Below are 22,022 nucleotides of genomic sequence, written 5' to 3'. Positions count from 1 at the left end.
GAAGAAAAAAACTAAAACAAAACAAGAGGGTACTCAAAAGAAAGAAGTTACAACTGGTATTAAAAATGTTAATATAAAAGGGTTTTTATTTAATTAAGGTGTTTTTACAAGTAGGTAACAGTGGAGCAGTTCAGTTTCAAGGGGCAAAGGAAGTCTCTTTAAAACTGGTCCAGAAAGACACGCGAGGAGAGCACGTCAATTACACATTCACACACATTCACACGAAGAGGACCATTCTGCATATACAAAACCCAACAATAAGAAGCCCTTTAACAAATACAATGTTATCAAATTTCAAAACTATACAAGATACTACAACTGAACTAATACAATTACTATAGAATTACAGAGTTAAACTACAGAAATAAAGAATGTGTAGATTATGGCTTTTTATCAAGTTAAGAACTCTACACATCATGAGATGGCATAATCTGTCAAAATGGATGAGGGCTTTAAAAAAAAGAAAAGAAAAAATAGTTTTTCCCCCCGCACAAAAGAAGTGCCCTCCAGCTCAGGTTTCACAAGCCTCACCCTAATGTCTCTATCACTGAACAGATCTGAAAGCATAATCTCTACCCATATCCACATTAAACTATGAAACAAGGACATATTCTACCTATACTGCAAGGAAGACAGTGGGTTCATACTTTTTAGCCATATTGCAAAAGACAGAGTTGAAATTAATATGGCAGAAATCAAATCTCTGCCATTACACATTGATCATTCCAGCACTGTAGTAAAGAGACCTAAACTCTGTTACCAAAACAGCAATACATGTATTTTGGACGGTAAATTATGAAGCTTAAATCTGAAGTTTATTATTTGATTGCTGAATTAAACCAGTTGGAGAACTTGATCAAAATATGGCATGAGATGAAGGGAAGTGGAAGGACTGGGTGTTGGTGTGTGGCGGCTCCTCTCCTTCATTGTAGTTGGTGGTTGGTGACAGCCTCAGTCCGCACTGACCTGCGTGGTGACCTGGCCGTCGGCCGTCTGGTTGGTGGACTGAATGAACATAGGCTGGGTCAGCTCCTGCCCTGCAGGCATCGTCACCTGCTGGATCTGATACAGCTGCTACAGAATCACAGGAAGAAAGGGAGGGATGTGTGTTACTGAAGTGATAAATAACATCTGAGGTCTGGATTGAAACTGTAGCTGTGGGAATAAGGCTGACAGAAATAGAATGTAGGAGAATGTAATTACAGTATAATATAGCACATTACATATAGAATAGTATTTTAAAATTAGAATATTCTATATTATATTTTAATATAACATAATATGTATTTTAATATTTTAAGGCTACATGAAAAATTTGGGGTCAGTATGTTTTGTGGAAAGAAATTCATACTTTTATTCAGCAAGGATGCATTGAATTGATCAAAGTTGACAGTAAAGAACAATCTCCATTACAAATAAATGTGTTCTTCTGAACTTCCTATTCATCAAAGAATCCTGAAGAAAATGTATCACAGTTTTCACAAAAAACATTAAGCACCACAACTGTTTTCATCATTGATGATAATAATAATAAATGTTTCTTGAGCCAATTCAGCATAACAGAATAATTTTTCAAGGATCATGTGACAGGAGTAATGGCTGCTGAAAACTCAGCTTTGCCATCACAGAAATAAATTCCATATATGTACATATTCATATAGAAAACAAGTTGTTGTTGTGGAAAATAGGTTATTTTAATTATATTAACAGTTATTTTTGATAAAATTTCACAATATTACTGCTTTACTGTTTATTTGACCAAATAAATGCAGCTGTGAACATATGAGATTTATTTCCAAAACATTTTAAGCATTACTTACCCCAAACTTTTAACCAATAGTGTGTTGTGTGTTTGTATAAAAGCCTTTAAAAAAAAAAAAAGAAAAAAAAAAAAAAAAAAAAAAAATAAAAAAAAAAAAAGGGGGAAGAAATCATTACCTGCCCATCAGTAAACTGGCTGAACTGTTGCTGACCCTGTTGTACTTCTGTCTGTGAAATCTAAAGAACAATTCAACAAGATTACACCCATCAATTTAATTCATTTGTAACATCTGCACCATTAGTGTAAGCAAATGAAAAAAATAATGACTCGTCTCTTGTGGCCATGAGTTGAGCTAATATTGTTGACCATCTTTAAGATCTTTCATGATTTACCTGCTGAGTGTTTGTTGCAAGTGTCTGTATTTGTCCTTGAACCACCTGTGCTCCTGAGACAGGCTGAGCCAAGCGAATATACTGCAGCTGGCCGGTGTTGAGCTGCACCTGCAGGACACCACAAGGGGGCACTGATGAGAACACATCATTACCTCCAAATAACAAGCATGTTCGCCTGATCTTCATGTAGCACAGGTGTGCTGCAATACCTATTACCAATTTATAATGCTTTTGAAAGATCAAAATACAAATGTAAAAGCCTTTTCTTCAAAGTTCTTACTGGAATCTGCTGGATCTCTCCCGTGTTGGTGATGATCTGCTGCATAACCTGCATAGTCTGTCCAGCCGACTGTGCTGCCTGCGCCTGAGCCTGTCCCTGTGCAGCAGCCTGCACAATCTGCACCTGCTGACCTTCGCCCACCTGCATAGTCACCGGAGCACTCTGAAAGAGGAAGGATGAAATGCATCAGGTGGGACTGCGGCTTCAAACTTACATTCAAGTTGTGTTTCAATCTGTTGTGTGCCTTTCAAGTCTCTTTCAGCACGTACGCTGGAATAGATGAACTAGCATTAGCATTACAGCCTAATGTACTATGGGCTGGGAAGGCCGCCAAAAGAAAGTGAAATTGTAGACGTGTTGAGGAAAGGGTATAGATGCAAGACTGTGACCCCGGGCCTCTCGTGTTGAACGGAGAAACCTGGGCGCTGACTGCAGAGGTGTGACAGATGATCTCTCCTCTTCAGGAACTGACACCCAATAGGCGAGAGCAATTTATTAAGCAGCACAACTTTATCTGGCCTGAGACATGCAGTGACCTCATATAGCGTCAAGCAGAGGGCATATGAACTGGAGATTTGGCCCTGTGTGAAAAATATCTGTTCTTCTGTTTGGTTTAGGAGAAAATGGCCTTCAGTTAACCACTTAGCTAATCTTATTATATATAACCAGACACGCTACTGTTCAGGTTTATTTGGTTTAGGAGAAAATGGCCTTCAGTTAACCACTTAGCTAATCTTATTATATATAACCAGACACCAGTAAAACTTCAAATAGATTTAAAATAACCTTTCTATTTTAATATACTTAAAAATGCGATTTATTCTTGTGATGGCAAAGCTGAATGGCTGAACCCTTAATGTCCATGATGTTGATATAAACTTCAGCAAAAAGCTGTATTCATATATAATGACAGTTTTCTCATTGCAAAATGTTTTAAGGTTCCTTTTGAAGTCTCACTTTCAGTAACCACAAGACTCAAGCTCAAATCAATAAACTGCGGTCACATCGCACAATGGAGAAAAATTCCTATGACTACTGCTATAACAACTGTACTTTATTTGATTTGAAAATAGATAATTGACAGTCCAGCAGTGTGACATGCTATATTTTAAACAACTTTATAAATTACATGTTTATGACCCCATATGAATTGAGAGAAATTAATTTATCAAACGCATGACGGTTCAAGTAAACTGTAAAAATAAATAAATAAATTAAATGTGATTAAAATCTGTAAATGGCGATTGAAGAAATACTGACACTAGTAAATTGATAATAAAAATATAATAAATATCAGTATCCAGAAAATTTGATGAGAAAAAAAAATAAAAAAAAATACCCTCTGCTTCTACTTGCTGGATTGTTTCATGTATAGTACATGATATAGTACCCAAACAGGGATATTTTTGCTGATGTATTGTGCTTTGAAAGGCTGTTCTTATTCAATTGTCATGAAAAAAGCCATAAATAAAAGCTTTTTTGTGCTTCTTAACCACTTAGCTAATCTTATTATATATAACCAGACACGCTACTGTTCAGGTTTACCGTGATAGGGGTCGCCTGTGATTGAGCAACCTGCACCTGTTGCAGCTGTTGCATGGTGGTTCCTTGCAATACCTGAGGAAGAGGAGGAAATAATACGAGAAAGAGAGAGTGAACTTGACAACACAAGCAAGCACATGCAAAGCGCATACTCAAATGTCATTTAAAAAGCAACAAAAAAGGCAAAGCGCTTAAAAGCCACAAATAGTGTAAAGAAATTGAAGTGTGATTTGTCACATGTAGTATGAACAAACTTATTCACACCATATCCATATTTTTGAAATGCCATAAAAAATTCATAATGCTTTTTTAAATGAATTCATACCAAGCCTAAAATATGACACTGCAATAATATATAATATATATTATTTACAAGGCAAAAATTCTGCATTGGATTTAGTGTGAATAATTAAAGTTTGAAAAATTGCTGTGAACATTTGATAATGTGTCACTCTGTAGTTTCAGATTTAGTGTGAACAGGCATTAACTGAAGCAGAGTTTAAATCAGTGGCAAAGATAAAGTATCTGTTAAAGCAGATAAGTGCAAGCTCTGGTGTAAAATTTGAAAATAATGACATGCATTTGGGGAAATGACCGCATATAGCGGCACAAAGCAGTTAGCAGACAGTGAGATGAAGCTAAACCGACTCTCTGTCCTCAGGTTTGAAGATAAAAACCCACTGAAAATACATTTTTATTTAATGCTTGAACAGAGCGCATGAAGGAACAGGTCACAATTTGACAAATGTTTTGTCAAAATTGTTCAATAAACATGTGATCACCTTTTTCCCGTGCATAAATACTCTCCACCACTATTTTTCTCTCACCTTATTTCTTTCCTACCTATGTAGGTCTGTAAGATTTTTTTTATGTTTTTGAAATATTTGATCAAAAATGTAGCAAAAATTGTTTTATATATATATATTTTATATATATATTTTAATAACAATTTTTTGCTACATTTTTGATCAAATTCCTCAGAAATGTGCATGTTTGTATTAAAATACTTAATATTTCATATGTTCTTTTTAACAATTTTTTTTTTAAGGATTCTTTGATGAATAGAACGTTTAAAAGAACGTTTATATGAAATAGAAATCCAACAGTACAATTGTCTTTACTATCACCTTTAATTATCACCTTCCTTGCTGAATAAAAGTATTAATATTTAAAAAAACAATAACAACCATTAACAATAGCAAATGTTTGAAGGGTAGTATATACATACATACAAATTTTTTAATTAATTAATTTTTTTCTTGTTCTTGATTTTACATCATGTTTCGGTTTCACATTTTTCGAAATTCTAAAACTTTATTTTCAGGTTGAAATTAGAATTTGAATCCCATTTTATTGTGGTCTGATGATTTTGAACCCTAGTGTATATATTTGTCCTAAGTGCTCTCTAAGGTGACTGCAGCACAACTCTGGCCAAGTCTGACAGGTCAGCAAACTGCAGCTTGCTGAAGCAGCACTGATCTTTAGAGAGAGAGAATGAGGTTTGCCACAGAGAAGAGAGAGAAAGTGAAAAAGAGCCTCACACTGGTGGAATTAAACCAGTATAACTTAAAATAAAAGTTAACAAAAAAGTAGATGAGTGGAAAGAGGACTGCTGTGTTCATACTAAAAAGCTGGACAGATATCACATGAGAGTGACTGGATTCTCTACTGTTCACCTGATAGCAACGTGAGAATGACATCTCTGGGCTTTCAACCTTCACCAATCATGTTTCAAATGATCCTGTAATGGGCTGATCAAAGTAATCAGGGCTCAAGTGATGTGTGAGAGAGTAAGTACGATAAAGTTTCAGGCTTTTGTCCACCAGACCATAGTATAATATACACTAGGGTAATTACAAGGGCAAACATGTCCTCCAGATACCAGTTTTCTTACCTGTGCTGACATATTTCCTATTAAAACAGGAAGTTTGGGCGGGACGTAATCAAAAGTGTTACTCATTTCTTTTAAATAGTCAAGGGGCTTTAGTTACATCATAGCCATATATAATGATTTGCAATATATAATGAGTCATCAATATATGTGCTGTGTTAAATGTGTATGTTTGATAAATGTTAATGAAAGCTGCCATAACAGGCAGGTACTTATATATTGATATTCTATATTAGTCATGTTGTCATTGTCATGTGACCTGTCCGTTTCAGTTGGGTATCTCCACTGCCATTCACAAATCCTCTCCTGCAGCCTCATGAGATAGTAAAATATCCATCAGATGTGCACTTTGGTAGTAAGCAAGTGTTTTGCCTAATGTTTAATTAATGCAGTGAATTCGGAAATACTACTCTTTTCACATACTGAAATAGAATGGTCTTGTCTCAAAGCTACTTGTTTTGATGGTATGGTCCATATATGTACCATGTTCTTGGGTTTGTGGCAAGTGTGTGAGAATTACCTGGCCCTGCTGGGGCTGAGCGATGATAATCTGTCCGGGCTGCAGTGTGGTGGTGGTGGGAGCAGCCACCTGCTGGCCTTGCTGCTGACCTTGGACCTGCACTGCACTGGGCTGCTGCGCCAGAGTGAAGTAATACTGGACCGGCTCAGTCGGGGCGACGGACTGACGCACTTCCTCCTACACAGACAGGCACAATTATAGAGAAACATATACCTTATATTGCAGCACACCTCAGGAGGACCTTCATAAATGCAAGAGAGCATCCAACAATCCCATAAACACACACAGATGAAATCAAGAATTCATAAGGCCTATCTGCTGGTTACATCTCCATAAATTATTTTAGCTCTGTAACATCAGAGGCAGGATGAGGATAAATTACTTCTAGGCAAAGCAAGAGTCGAGTAATGCAATCTTCTAGCTGGACAGAAACGAGACCTTTAGCTGCAGTCTGTGGCCTGAACTCCTACACTCAACCGCAGCGTAATGGCAGGCAATCAGCTGCGCTATTCTAACACAAACAGCAGGAATACCCAAACATTTGTACCCAGAAGTGTATCGTTACATTTCGTCGTCATCCATTCCTTAAGATTTATTTGTAACAAAGAGAGTAAACATCCCTCTCCCAGCTTGGTGATGTCACAGCTGAGAGTGTAGGATGTTTACACACCTGGTCACACACACAAAAACACCACAGGACCATAAATCCTTCGGGGTCGAACGAAGACAATGGTTTAGCTGAGTTAGGAGGGATAGGATCAGTGGATATATCGCGTAAATTCCTTTTTTTTGCATGTGCTGTTGTGTCTTCCCACTCTGGTATTTCAAGTTACTCGTATTTGATTGTTTTTTTCATCCCTGGCGTGCCTAAAAGAATTCAAGGTCAGTTTAAGTAATGTTGTTTTTTTTTTTCATCCCTGGCGTGCCTAAAAGAATTCAAGGTCAGTTTAAGTAATGTTGTTTTGGACACCCATTTTTAATTCATAGCTAAAATATAATACATCAAACTAGAAAAAATAAATAAATAAATAAAAAATATAAATAATAAGTATAAAATCTCAAAGAACAGACTTAAGTAACTCTTAAAAGGCAGTTTAGATGTTTATCTTTATGTTGCTAATGCTCTCTACAGAAACATTTGAGGGAAGTGCTCAGGGTGTGACTCGCAAATAATCTACGTTGTAAATTCAAAGTAAATGTTCTATTAAATAGGACGCATATGTATATTTCTTAAATTGCATGTAGTGAGTCCCTTATTTCAACTGAAAGAATTAAAATGGCTGGTAAAATCTGTGACTGGCAGTCAAAAAGATGAATTTCTCACCCTGTCAATCACTGTTCTGCTGCCAGTGCTGTAGCACATAACTGCACACAGTTGTTTTTGGAGTCAGACACATGGCACTATGGCCACATTTGTAAAATAAACAAGAAATGAATAAATATGATGTCTGGTTGTGCAGAGATAGGGGAAGCAGGGCGCTGCAAACATCCGACTGAAAGCCTTCACAAACCCTACACCCAGCTTCCAGTCAAGGATGTTTACAGCACCCCCAGGCTGCCAAACACAACACGGCACCATCTCCTCTTCACAGATGCTGAAGAAAAAAAAAAGTTAGATGCCGATTAATTTTGACAGCTTGAAGCTCTCTCTTCTCTTTTCCGCACCTGTCGTTTTGGAGGCTTGAGGTCATCGCGGGGGACGATATCAATGAGGAAGTCAAACTGATCAAACTTAGTGATGGCCATGGCGATGTCATTCCTCTGGAAAACAGAAAATAAGATCAGAGAGTCAAAAACAAATCCAAAAAAAGTCTAAAACACCACATGTAACAAATGGTCATAGGAAGAAAAAGGATGACACTCATTTAAAAAAAAAAAATTATGCTGCACTATTTGATACGAGAAAATGATAATGTATCCCACTGTCTGCATCGACCGTTCTTAGCGAACAGTAACACTATCTCACCCCACAGAACATCTACTAGCAGTATTTTCCACAGGATATTGGATGCAAAGACCACCCATTGTCAACCCCCAAATCAGCAGCTATTTTTAGCACCATGATTAATATCTGGTGGTGAAGGGTCACATCCATGCAGTTGTTCCATTGACGACTGTTGTCGTGGCGACACTGATTGGCGTGATGCCTTCACAATGGAACTGTGTGCCAGCTGCAAGCTCACAGGCTGAGCGGTAATACCATCTACATATTAAAGAGATGTTCTAACAGTCATTACAGCTTTGTTCAGTGACAAAACCTGTTGCTGAACAACACATCGGAAAATGGCTATGTAGACATGTGCTGCTACATTGCAGACTATTGAACCGTTTTCATATATATATATATATATATATATATATATATATATATATATATATATATATATATATATATATATATACACACACACACACACACACACACACACACACACACATTTACATATAAAATATATAATTATACAAATATATTTTATATTTACATTTTATATATATTTATTTATACAAACAAACACAGGCACACACAACAATAATATTTTTTTTATATATAGATAGATAGATAGATAGATAGATAGATATCATTTGAAAATTAAATATTAAAATTAAATATTTTTAATCTAACACCTTTAACACATTCAGTTATTTGTGTTAAGAACATTACATGTGTTATTTGTGTTATTTGTGTTTATATAATGTTGTTTAATTCTTTTAATAAATAATATTTTATAGATGTCATTATTTTTCATTTTCAATCCAAGCATTAAGGGACCACTTTATGAGTATCATTCAGGGTTCAGGACAGTGTTTCACAGCAAAGGGAGGCAAAATCAGTGGGAAAAAAGTAAGTAGGTCATGGTAGATGGTACTTTTAGACTCCACGCTACAGTGGAACAGAGATAAGCCTTGGGGGGCTCTTCCCATAAACAGACAAGCTGTGTCATGACTCCAGTACATGTATTAGGAGGGACCATTTTTTTTTTTTATCTTTGCCGTAATGGTTTGGGGTTGGACCTATTCACGTGAAGTACAGAAGATAATAGAAACAATGGCTAAAGGTGCAGTCACATTAGGCAAATTTTATGGAAATTTTATGGGCAAAAATGTCCATTGTCAATAGTGTAGTGATGTATGAAGCACAGCTCACACAGAAGTCACTTTCAAATTGAGCAGATTTCTGTTGGTGATCGTAGCGAGTTCACAAGTCCAACTTGAACATTTCGCTCTGAAGCAAAACTCCAGTTTTCAGTTATTTTATATTTTCGATTTTGAAATTCAAAATGGAACATTTAAAAAAAAAAAAGGGGAAGATGGTGGTTGGAATCAGGAAATAATCCCAAGTTTGTCTTAAATTGAGAACTACTATACATATGGTGATCACTCGACACATGGCTTAGCAGGTAGTGCTCTGAAATACAGGGTGGCACTTTTGTGCAGGTGACCCCAATTAAAAACCAGTTCAGGGTCATTTCCTGATCCCACCCACCATCTTCCCTCTATTGTTTCCAGTCTTCTTCAAACACAAAAAAGATAATTTTGTCACAGAGGAGACTGGTTTATCTCAGCTGGCTAGGACGAGGGGTCAAAGGGAAGTTGAGAATGAACATGACCATGACTGACCTGTAGTGTGCGCCGCTTGTTGTCCTCAGTGTGAATCCAGGCTCTGAGAGTGAGCTCTGTGATGAAGATCTGTGCTGCTTTGGCAAACAGCACTGGTGCCTCAGCACTGATCATCTATGGAGGATTACCAAAGCAAGTTAATACAGGGGAAATAAAAGACAACATACATCCTATCCAGACACTCACTATGCCCATGCCCTTGATGTTTTGGCCTGCCATCAGACAGATGGACATATGTAGGGGCCTACGTCAGGAACTGACCCAGGGGTCTTGCCCATGCCACTGCTCCTGAGCTCTTAACTTCTTTGGCTTTTCTCTCTTTCCACTCTAAGCTGCAGGTTATTTTGAGTGTCTAGACAACACCCTGACCTGATGCCTGCTTCCCACGCAGCTAAGGCTTTGTGGGAAGATCATACCCTGTGGAATCTACAACATCACAATATCTTTGTATTGTTCAACTGAGCACAAAGAAAAGGAGGAAATATCTGTCTGCTTTAGGGTTAATCCAGCTCATTCTAAAGGGTAAATACACCAAACCTTATGTCTAATCATTTTTATTTCTCTTGCTCTATGAAACCACACTAAAAGGGCATCAGTGTGTGTTACCGCCACTCAATACTTGGCTCACAGCACTCTTGAAATGACCTCTAGCTCTTTCGACAGTACTGATGCCATGTTCTTATTTATGCTTGAACGTTTGTTTATGTGCGTGTTGCTTTGTTAAAGGATCTGGCAAACAGAGTAAATATTGGCAATACATGGAACTGAGGTTGTTATGAGAGAAGTTCTTTTTAGTTCTCGGAAAAAGTCTATTCAATGTTTACACACTACCAAATATCAGACTGTTTCACAGAAAATGGCCAGATGACTGGATCTAATAGTTTTTCTATTCACAATGCTGGGAAAATAATAGATTACTGTTTTTGTAGTGGTTCAAATCAGACTACACTGCAGCTAAAGCCACTGATGAGTACATTTGGGTCAGTCTAGGTGGACTAAGCAAAATGATTCCATAGAAGCAAAATTAATTAAAACCAAAATTAATGATTTCATTTAGCCAAAAACTGAAACCAAAAACAAAAGTTTTGTTAACTGAATTTGGGTATCAGTGGAATTGAACTTGGTATGCAGTTCAGAGTGTCATATCCACATGTCATAAATGAACACTAGTTAATAGTAAAGTTTATTGGCAACCTATCAATTTTTCACCTGAACAATTTCAACATATTGCTATTCTAGAATCATTTCTGGGCAGAGTGATGTATGCCCAGACTGCTGACACGTTTACCTGTTGTTATTCTTTATTAAAAAAAAAAAAACCTTGCCCCTTTTAGACTTGCACTCTATTAATTTACTAACTGCTTGTTTTCTTTAAAAAAAAAAAAAACTAGCTTCTCTAATTTTTTTTGTATTCTATCTGTTTTCTTTTTATTATACAATTAACAAAAGCAAAAAAATGCCTCTAACACTAGCTTGCTCTATTCTTTTTCTATTATATCAGTTTTCTTTTTATTTATTATATAATTTAAAAAACAAAACTTGCTACCTGTACTGCATTAAGCTAACAGAGACTTGTTAAAGCACTTGCATATCATTGCGGTCTTGTTTTGCTTGCTTCCATTGGCCTCATTTCTAAGTCGCTTTGGATAAAAGCGTCTGCTAAATGACTAAATGTTATGTAATGTTGTAGCTTATCAACATGGTGTGCACAGCATAGTTGCTGACACAGTCAGAACGCTGTTTTGGATGAAACCGAAAATAAAGTTTTTTGTTATTTTGGCTGAACATTTTCAGTTGCTTAATTCGGGTGCTTCACTATCCCACAAGGTTCTGCAATATTCATCAAAATCTATGGGATTTTTTTGGCGTATTATTTTGGCAGGCAAGTTAGGTCATTTAAGACGCATCATACTAATCCTCAAGCCACATGATTTGATTCATATCTATAGCACAAATATTGCAAAACATTCATAACTTCAATACTTGTGGCTAAAGATTAAAAAAAAAAGCCTAACTCCAAGTAGGACCAATAGTAATAGTGAAACTTGCCATAGTTTTAGCATTGCCAAGTTATTGACGCAACTTGCCACGATGTACAGCAGACAATCGCTGGGTTGCTGCTTTCTCAAGAATCAAAGACAGGAAGTGTGCTGCCATCAGCTTAGAGTGATTGTGTTGATTCAGCTCGGCTGCTCTTACCTTCACATCCTCATCCAATTTCATAATTTTCTTGATGCGAGCAAGAGGAAGCTCTTGCACACGGAAATCTCTGAAACAGTGCGAGAGTGCGTTAGAGGAGAACTCACAATAACATGAATAATTCCTCTTAATGAACAGTGGTAGACTCTTGTTGAGATTCGACATAGTTCACTACAATTTTCCAGTAAAGACTTTTTGGAGTTTGTTTTGAGAAAGGCAGTGTTTATACTGTATCCAAGTGATAAGCTAGGTAAAAAAGCTAGGAGAAACCCGTACCACGGTAAGATTCCTGATTTCTTCCATCACTCTGGGCCAAAAGGACTGTAGGCTCTGCTGGGCATCGCTGTTGCCTGCTCCAAATGAGTCTGCCGACATCTCCAGATCTGCTAGGTGATAAAGAGGGAGAGAAGACACAACAAGTCAGGGTTAATGTTCACATACAAGCCTCATAATTGACGTAGACTTACTGAGCTTTGAGATAATAAACCACAATATACACTGTTTAGTTTGGGTTGAAGAAGTCTGAATAACTGTGTGTGTTAGCTGTGCGTCACTACAGTAAAATGCCTGGCGCAACTGTCGATGGGGCGATTGGTCAACTCAGCCATGCGTAAACTAAGCCAGGAATCCATTTGTGAAAAACCTGGAGAACAAAGTCCTCCTCCGGTACAGTGACCTGAAGCCTGGAGTGCACATCTGGATACCCAAATAGCTTTGGAACCGAACTGACAGTACGGCTCAGCACTGACGCAACGGAGGCACTCCAAACACAAACTAACGCAAACCGAAAAAGCAAGAGGAGCAATTCTGGCAGGTTACTATGGCATGTGAGGAATTCTGCAGGCAGCCTGCCTGAGCTTGCGCTGCCACAGATGCTGCAAAGCACCTCTCTCTTTCTCTGGAAGAAAACACAGGGCAAAAAATAGCAGGGTGGGGTGCCACAGGAGCCGGAGCGAGGCAGTAAAAAAGTACTCGGACTTGTGCAGTACAGCCATAATCCAATAACAAGACAAAGTGCCAAGGGCTTAATGGAGGGGGAGCAGTTCGACTGCCGAGAAGCCTCACTATGTGGGTCAAACGGAGGAGCAACACAGTGAAACGTGCGTGATTACGGGCGAAAAGCAGTGACCTGCTTTCATATCTTACTCCTCTTATGTATTTCAAAGGATTAGGATGATTACAATCACAAAAAAAAAAAAAAAAAATCATGTTTAGTGTCACAGTCTTTATTTGCCTCCAAAATAATCATGATCAGTGACATTAGACAAGCATAATCCAAATCAATGTTTCATGTGACTCTGCTGTCGATAAGCTCTAGACTCATTCAGGCTTGATTGAAGCAGTCAACTGTCAATCAAATTCATTATGCATGCTTATAATAAGAAAAAGACTGGAGGTCATTGGCAGTCGCTCTACTGCTAGGAAGCAACATCAGGTGTCAATCTTACTATGGTCTTCTGCAGTACAGCTGTGAGTGTGGATATGCCAGCTCCGGCCTGATAAGAAATAATAATTTAACGTCTCAAGTAAGACAATTAAGAAAACTAGCTGGATAATTAGCAGGCGATAACAGCGGCAAATTACTGTCATGGACTTGGGAAATTGTGAGGCAAATTAAATGAGATAACACGCCATTAAAGGAGACATAAATAGGTTAAATCAAAGCTCGCTTAGACCAGCTGCTTAAGCGGGAGCTATTTTTGACTCCTTTAACCAGATCGAGACACACAACCTGAGATGGGAGGAGCAAGACCTCTGGCTTAGCATTGTGGGTAGAATCCTTGTTCTTTTGAGGTTATGTTTGATATTGTGTTAAAAAAAAAAAGGCGGGGGTAACTTTCAAATATTAACAAGCTAGATACAGAGATACTTGCCCAAGAAATAATAATCATTTGCTCAGGGCTGGGCGATATGGCCAAAAAAATCATATCTTTGTATTTTTTGGCTGAATTGCGATATACGTTATATATCTTGTTTTTGTCTACATTTTTCTATTTGGATTTAAAAACAAAAAAAAATATGTTAAATGTCTGTCTGTCTGTCAGCAGCGCATGCATCTGACTGAAAGAGCATCAGGGCGAGCTGCTATAAACTATACTTTAAATATAGCTTACGAGCAATGTGACCGCGCAGAAGAAATAATATGCCGCACACAGGGCACACGCAAAAATGAGTTGGGAAAACCATTTGATTTAATTCTAGTAAACTAGCATACAGATCTCAGTTTAAAAGCCTCAGTTTGTTTTATTCTATTCTATTCTATTCTATTCTATTCTATTCTATTCTATTCCATTCCATCAATTTAAATGCTTCAGTTTGTTTTTATATTATATTTTATTATAAACCTAATAAATAAAAAAAACTCAAAAAGGGAATTCATGAGCAATATCTGCTTCATTTTGTTCATATTATATTACATTATATTATTATAAAGAACTGAACTGTTCTGCGTGCGATTTAAAAAAAAATTAATTTTTAATAAAATTTCTTGGTAACAGCACTGTAAAAAAAATTTCTCTGGTAAACTAAGATGTGTATCATTTAGTTACATCAAGGGTCAAATCAAATATAAATAGCACATTAAAGTTTGTGTGTGCGCTGTACAGGTCTGGTATAAAGAAACTTTTTTGCTCAGGTGGCCGAAATGTCCGTCCAACAGAGAAAAGTTTTGCTCAGAAAGACAAAAAAAAAAAAGTCCAACAGAGAAAAGTTTTGCTCAGAAAAAAAAAAAAAACAACAACAACAACACCAAAAGCCCTTAATATTAACATGTCTCATGTTTAGGACAAACTGGATTATGCACTTTACAGCAGCTCACGGTGTTCTCCGCTATTTTTCAGATGCGCTCATATCAAACTGAATATTGATATAAACGGTATTGCCTAAAAATATATATATAAAAATATATATATATATATATATATATATTGATAAATCGTAGGAACTTGATATACCACCCAGCCCTAACTGACAATTTTGACTTTATGCCTCCAAAAAATAAACATGAATTTTAATTCAGAAGTTGAAAACATGCTCATCATAGAAGATGTGTATTCAGATAGCATATAGAAATTCAATTTTATGCATTTTTAAATATATTCAGATACAGAAAAATAGAAATGAATAAATACAAAGTGTTACGTCATTGACCCAACTGCAACCATAATGGAACTACATCATCACAATGTAATTCATACCAATTGCAGACTTATAGGCAGGACACAAAAAGGTAAGTGAGGCTCACTGCACGTACTTCAACTCTCAGTCACGATCGTCCTTCATCAAGTCAGAACACAACTGTGGTGTAGGATTTCTCCTGAACTGTTCAGTTGCCTTGATGGCAATGACCGCTGGTGCTGTGTGTCTCTCAGAGAGTCAATGTCGCTAGCAGAGGCTGAATCAGCAAGAACATCACTGCCAGCCTGGCTTTCGCTGTGCAGGAGGACTGCAGCAAAGCAATGCTCGAACATTTCAGTGTGATCGGGGACGAGCGGTTCTCAAACACTTGAGATATTGCAAATTACCCCCTTGACAAGAGATGAGTTAAGCTGGTTGTGCAGCAGATATTTAATGGTTGGAGAAAGTATGGCCTGAGGCCTCCAAGGAGGAGAACTGCTGTGACACAAACACAACATAAGAATTTCACATACAGTTACTACTGGCAAAACAATTGCCTTTTATACTACAGTTTTGCCTGTTTCCTAAGCTGAAGATATAAATTTAGAACAATCTCTTCCTCATGCAGGAGAGATTCAAATCAGCTGTGCTGATTAGACAACACCAGGGTTGAGGATGCTAGCCGTTGTGTTGACTTGAGATCTAAGCTACCACTCAGATATGAAGCTCACCTCTAGAATGAGCCTAATTTTAACAGCCAGGACTTAAAAAGCTCTTTTCAAAGTCTGCTTTTTTGTTTGACAGGCCCATATTGAACTCAACCACAGAACTGCTTGCCATTTGAGAAGTAACAGCTTTCCACTGGAGACAATTGAAATTTAACACTCATCTCAACATCCTGTCATACATCTCCATTTTTGCACATACCCCTCATTTCCAGCATGCCTCCCCTACACAGATTAGAAATACCAAATCTAAATGCATACCAAATGATGAATGCACATAGAGGTAATTCAATCTTATCTGATATCGGAGCATTCCAGAGGGGGGAAAATGTTCAAGAACAGGTAAAAAAAATAATGTATGGAGAAAGATACGTATGTTAGAATGAAAATGTAGAGCTTTTAAATATATTTATAGTTATTATTATTTTATGGTTCGATTTAAGTCAGAATAAAACAACAATGTGTATTTTTAAAAATGTTGTCTAAACACGTTGGCCAGACTGAAATAAAACCAGTCAGGGTTTTGCAAAGTCATATAGACCCCAATAATGAGACTGTGTATACACTTTAACTACTACACATTATGCAAGGATGATTTAAATCTTGAAATAATTGATCACACATTTTGTCATGTACAACCTTCTTATAAATGTATTTGCAAATGCATTTCCTGACAGCTCTTTTTATTAAATTTTACACATCGTGTCCTATAAACTTGGCTAGGCTAAGCGCAAATAGGCAAAAACTTGTGCATAACTGTGCATGTAAGCAAACTTACTCTTTTTATTACACAAAATACAACTCTTTATTACATATTACTTAAGACCATGAACCAAAACCAGTCTCAATAAAAATTACAGAACACAGACACGTTGTTTTCTATGATCATTCTGTCATACAGAAAGGTCACGTTTCTAAAGCTACATTCTGGACTTATTAACAATCCAAACACACACACACACACACACACACACACACACACACACACACACACACACACACACACACACACACACACTGTATATATTGACAAAGCCTGCTGTGGTTACTGGCTACTCATCGACTCGGACACAACAAAATGCACCCAGGCACCCAGCAATGAATTACAAATTAACCAACAAATAGCTATGCTTGTTATAATGTTCGGAGCAAAAAACATAGGGGCTGGAGAATACCGCCACTCTGATCCGTGTCTAATCTCATGGATCAATCATTCTAAAGTTGCCCTTGGTTCGGTCTCGCGTCAACTCCAGGAAGCCGTCCCTGAACTCTCAAGGTCATTCGGCAGTAAGCAGAAAGGGGGAAAAAAACTGTTTAGGGGGAGGGAGGGAGAGAGAGAGTGAGGGATATACTATAGCACAGAAAGAAAGCAAACGGAGACTGGTTTTTCAACTTTCACTGCAGCAACTTGGCGACCCTACTGTGTGTAATGATGCCCTCCCTAGAGAAGCGTGATGGTGAATGGCCCCCTCTTGTCTGTGCGCCCCTGAGGGATGCACTGTCCTCTTGGTCTCACACTATCCCCACTGACGGATTGAATGCGGAAGCCACTCTCACATTCCTGTGACCTTCATCCACTGATGGGCCCGTTAGCAACGGCAAGGTGCGACGACGTGTCGATGCCACCAGAATCCCAACTGTAACTTTAAAGGTTCTGCGCTGACATTTCAAAACAACCTCAAGCGCAAAACTCCGGGAACGAGAGGGAATTTGCAAAAACATTAGTCACGTGTGACATTTTACCCTTGAACATCATTGCAAACTGGTACAGTAAGAAGCTAAAATGATATTAAAATCTTAACCAAACACATCATGCTGAGAAGCAGCAGTCAAAGCTCTACCTAGAGTTATTTTTAGTAACTCCTTTCCCCAAAAGGACCTTAATACCATCACTAATGGAAACTTTCTAGTACACAAGCGAAAAACAGACTTTAATCCCTCCGGATTCCATACAGAGGCATTGTGTGAGGACAGCCGTCTGTACATCATGAACTGGGGGGCTAAAAGTCCCCATATAAACCCCAATCCATGATGGTCACGTAAAGCCCACATCCATACTGTCCTCTGCTCTGCCTCACTGTCACAAGAGTGTAAACAAGCCACGAAACTGGGCCTTGAAAGGTGAACTGGGACTAGCGATCCTATGCAGCCAGGGCCATCATCTCTATCTGTCTCTGTAAGCAACACAGATGTACCAAAGATAAACAACAGCACGGGACCTTCAAGAGGTCCATAGTCAAAGTGAATGAACTGAACTTAGAGGTCAACTGCTTTCAAAGAGTACGCCACGCAGTGCAAAGATGGAAAGTTAAAATTCCGTACACAAATCCACTGACATTTCCAGCTAGTTAATGTTTACTTCATGTCAAACATTGGTAGTCAGGTTAAGGACTTCAAAATGAACAGGACAGAAAACACAAAGAAGTACACTCAGATTTCAAGCAAGGGGAAAAGTAGAGGACGAAAGGAGGAGGAGAAAAGCAGAGCGGAGGACAGAGGAAGCATCCCATTACTGCAGCGAAAGAGAGAGAGAGCGAGAGAGAGAGCTTTACTGTCTGATTGCAGTCACAAGTCACACTTACCCCGTGCCCTTCATATGCTGCGCTGTGGGTGCTGGAGAACAGGAGGACATCTCGAAAGTCTTCTTAACTGTCTAGTCCACAGGCTCTGTCCCAGGAGGAGACAAAAGGCTGTGGGACAGGCGATCTGCTGCTGCTTTCAAAGCCCCGAGCCGAGGGGAGCGCGATCACCAACCGCCCCCCCTTTCGACCCCTCCCCCCCCCGTCCCCTAGCCCATCTTCTTCAGCCACCCCCCTCCCCCCTTTCCTAAACACACAACCCACTCCCATTCCTCCCCTGTGCGAGTCCCCTGAAGCCGCCTGGAGCCTGGAGTTGGCCTCTGCCTGACAAACCTACTACTTGTCTTTCAGCTGACCCCTGCCTCGGCACGAGTGACCGGAAAAACTGGCAAGAAAGTGAGGGAGAGGTGGAGAAAAGGGATGGATGAAAAGAAATAAAAGTGTGAGAGCAATGCAGAGCAGCAGAACAAGTCGGGGCAAAAATCTTCTGACTGCTTTTCCTTTAACACTCGACTGTAATCAATCTAGCTTGCTAAACGATACTCTCGCGGCCCGCCCATCTCCGAGATCCCGCCCCTTTGCTGGATTCGTCAAATGAGCCCGATTCGGTCTCTGCTGCTATTGGCCTAGCCAGCCGTCTGTAGGCTGTGTCATACCCCTCCTCCCTGCTTACCCTCTCAACTCCGCCCCCTTCACAGACACTCAGCTTCCTGTTTTAAGTTACCTTGAGCAGCAGGATAGGGGTCAGGGAATGAAAAGAACGAGAGAGAAAAAAAACAACCAGACAAAATCAGCAGAAAGTTGTAAAAAGGATGCAGGGAGGGCGGAGGATCGTTTCGGTTTGCAAGCTTTTGAAAAACTGTCCCCTGCAGATCGTCTTCCCTTCTGTGGCTGGTACGGAGCTGGACAGAACAACTGACTTCTCAAACAACTGTCCCTTGCTTATTTACAATGTCAAACTAAATGTCTCTAAAGCCCGCCCCTCGGAGGAGCGGAATGGCCGGGCGTGCAGTGATGCAAATGAGCCTTTGAACAATGATTGGCTCAGGGTGGTCTCAAAGAGGGTGCCGCATGCTGTAGCCGGCCGCATGAGTTAAAGTAGAAAGTCACTCAGGTCAGACTTGCAGTCTCGTTTGAGTGCAAGAACATACATGCAGTGCAGCACATGAAACTTAAACTCAATGTTAACTGTTTCCTGAAGTTGACCTGAAGGGTCATGTCAAATGGTTTAACCTCTAATACATGTAAACCATACAGCACAATCTAATGTGACCACACATTATACAAGTTATACAACTGTTATTACACTTATTTGTTAATTTTTCATTTAATTATGGTTATTAGTACAAGAATAATACAACTGGGGCAGTCACATTTACTTGTTCAGCTAATTCACACTAAATTTTCACCAGAAATCCAGTTATTTCTAATCTATGCAATCTGAAATGTTGAGTCAAGTCACTTCTGCTTAAGATTAATCCATCCACATACTATTGTCAATAGACTTTTTTGTCCACAAAATCTTGCTAATGCAATCGCACCTTAACTTGCTTAACATCATCACTTGATTCTTTATTAGTCTCTTTATTTCCAGAAACTTCATGTCACCACATGCAAACCGGCCTACGCACCTTCCGCCCAAATCCAACTGATGCACAGCAGATTTAAGATTTCATATTTTTAATAAAGAACCAAGTCTGCTAACTCTTTGTTCTTTGCAAACACTTGACGCTCTTTTCTTATATGAGAGATGTACATCACAAGAAGGGGTTAGCTTCAAACAGTATAGATGAAAAACAGAGCAACAACTGCAGCACAGTCCTTCCTGTACTTTGTTGTTGTTGAAATACATCTAGAAAGCAGGTAAATTATTTACAGCAACAGTACAGAAAGATTATGGTAACAGTTGCTATGAATGTCATTATGTTTCTTGTAAAATCAAGGTCAATAGGCAATGATATTGCTTTTATGTGCTGCCTTGAAACCTCACTGATGAATCGAGTGTAAATAGTGAGTTCATGTGCTATGAATTGACCCGGTACATTAAAACCATGTCAATTACGTCTTAAATTACAGCTTTTTGTTAAATCTAGTAATTATGACGTTAGTATTTTATTTTTTATTTTCATTCATAGGTGACAATTAGAAGCGTATTTGTTTATGCAGTGTATGACGCCAGCCGCACATTTTGCAAAATGAAAATACACGGAATAAATTCCAACACAATTAAATTAAGCGCACAAATATACGTCTTATTCCTTTGATGAATCGTAATAAACACTGAGATTGATACAAATGATTTTTTTCATTAAAGAAGTTGACAAGCTTTGCAGGCTAAGCGGGAGACATGCTAACCGAAACCATGCAAACATCCAGTGTGTGTGTGTGTGTGTAACATTGTTCTAGATGAAACCCATAGTGGCCGATTTATTTTTTACTGTGAGACTGATTTACATCTCAAAACATCTACAGCCAGTAAGACTGTACGGACAGATAAGGACTATAAAACAGCGGCATAAAGGCAGAGACAGTGCTCGCTACGTTAGCAGGCCGCATTGACTGATTCCCGTCGAACTAGGAGAAGTGAAATAATGATGCATTTTGAAGGCTTTGAGCGAGTTTTCCTAAAATATTTGTAAAGCGGTGTAAAGACAATCTAACCAATAAAGACTACGTTTGGCTCTGTCCTTCAGACCAATCAAACCTCGGACTAGATTCCACCAATCAAGGTTTCTAAGGGTTCTGGTAGTTAAGAAACTGCCACCATTTAGGCTCAGAATGAACCAGTGAGCCAATAGAAGTCATTTACACTGGAGAGCCAAAATGGTGACCTATGTCCAACAGTTTCCTGACCGCCTCCATTCCCTTCCACTAGCCACCAATAAGCGCTTCAGAGAGCGAGGAGGGAAATGGCGCCTATGTTCATCCTCCAAAACAATCGTCCATTGGATGAAAACTTTTATCAGACCACGAGCTCAAAACCACCCCGCTTCATCCAAACCAAGCTGTAGAGAGCAACCGAACAGTAACGCAGCACAGAAAATCATTTTTATACTCACTTTACGTGATGAGATCGTAGTGTAGTCCGGTTCGTCGTAATATTTAATTTATTTCAGGCTGTTACAGGAACCAAGATGGCCGACGATTTGACAACTTTTTGTTTTTTTAAACCGGAAGAAGTGCTACGTTAACTGTGACGTACTCGCCATTGAATGTGATTGTTCTTCAGTTCAGCGAGAGGTTGAACTGGTCTGCGCATCACATGTGTGCATACGCTTTGAATCTAACTGTTATAGCTGCCTTCCATTTAGTTGTATGCATTTTGTGAAGCTGTTTGCGGAATCAAAATAAGAATAACCTCAATATCTCATTATTCTTAAACAGTAATTATATGTAT

At 38.6% G+C, this 22,022-nt stretch overlaps 1 protein-coding gene across 5 annotated transcripts; it reads right to left on the bottom strand.

The window, feature by feature from the left end:
- Positions 1–489: 489 nt before the first annotated feature.
- Positions 490–21,840, bottom strand: LOC109111721 (nuclear transcription factor Y, gamma). Of its 5 annotated transcripts, none has more exons than XM_019124699.2 (11): positions 21,685–21,840; positions 12,481–12,587; positions 12,205–12,273; positions 10,006–10,119; positions 8,053–8,148; positions 6,388–6,564; positions 3,980–4,051; positions 2,435–2,596; positions 2,155–2,262; positions 1,939–1,998; positions 490–1,074 (listed from the first exon to the last, which is right to left on the bottom strand). In XM_019124699.2, the coding sequence occupies exons 2-11, from the start codon at positions 12,577–12,579 to the stop codon at positions 952–954; spliced, it is 1,080 nt and encodes a 359-aa protein (XP_018980244.1). In that variant the 5' UTR covers positions 12,580–12,587; positions 21,685–21,840; the 3' UTR covers positions 490–951. The 5 variants fall into 5 exon arrangements, with proteins under 5 accessions (XP_018980244.1, XP_018980243.1, XP_018980246.1 ...); XM_019124698.2 differs by having other exon boundaries at positions 12,481–12,590; positions 21,685–21,839; XM_019124701.2 differs by lacking the exon at positions 21,685–21,840 and adding an exon at positions 18,629–18,800 and having other exon boundaries at positions 12,481–12,590.
- Between the last annotated feature and the right edge of the window lie 182 nt (positions 21,841–22,022).

The sequence above is a fragment of the Cyprinus carpio genome, chromosome A19 (assembly GCF_018340385.1).
Source record: "Cyprinus carpio isolate SPL01 chromosome A19, ASM1834038v1, whole genome shotgun sequence".
NCBI lineage: Eukaryota > Metazoa > Chordata > Actinopteri > Cypriniformes > Cyprinidae > Cyprinus > Cyprinus carpio.
This window is presented reverse-complemented; position numbering and strand designations above follow the sequence as displayed.

Bases quoted from the DNA above. Each gene is read 5' to 3' on its own strand.
- LOC109111721 (XM_019124699.2), bottom strand. From the start codon at position 12,579: ATGTCGGCAGACTCATTTGGAGCAGGCAACAGCGATGCCCAGCAGAGC. The intron at 4,052-6,387 runs GTAATTCTCACA...CCTCTTCCTCAG, and splicing joins CTCAGCCCCAGCAGGGCCAG to GTATTGCAAGGAACCACCAT. The intron at 1,075-1,938 runs GTAATGATTTCT...GTGATTCTGTAG, and splicing joins GCCAGTTTACTGATGGGCAG to CAGCTGTATCAGATCCAGCA.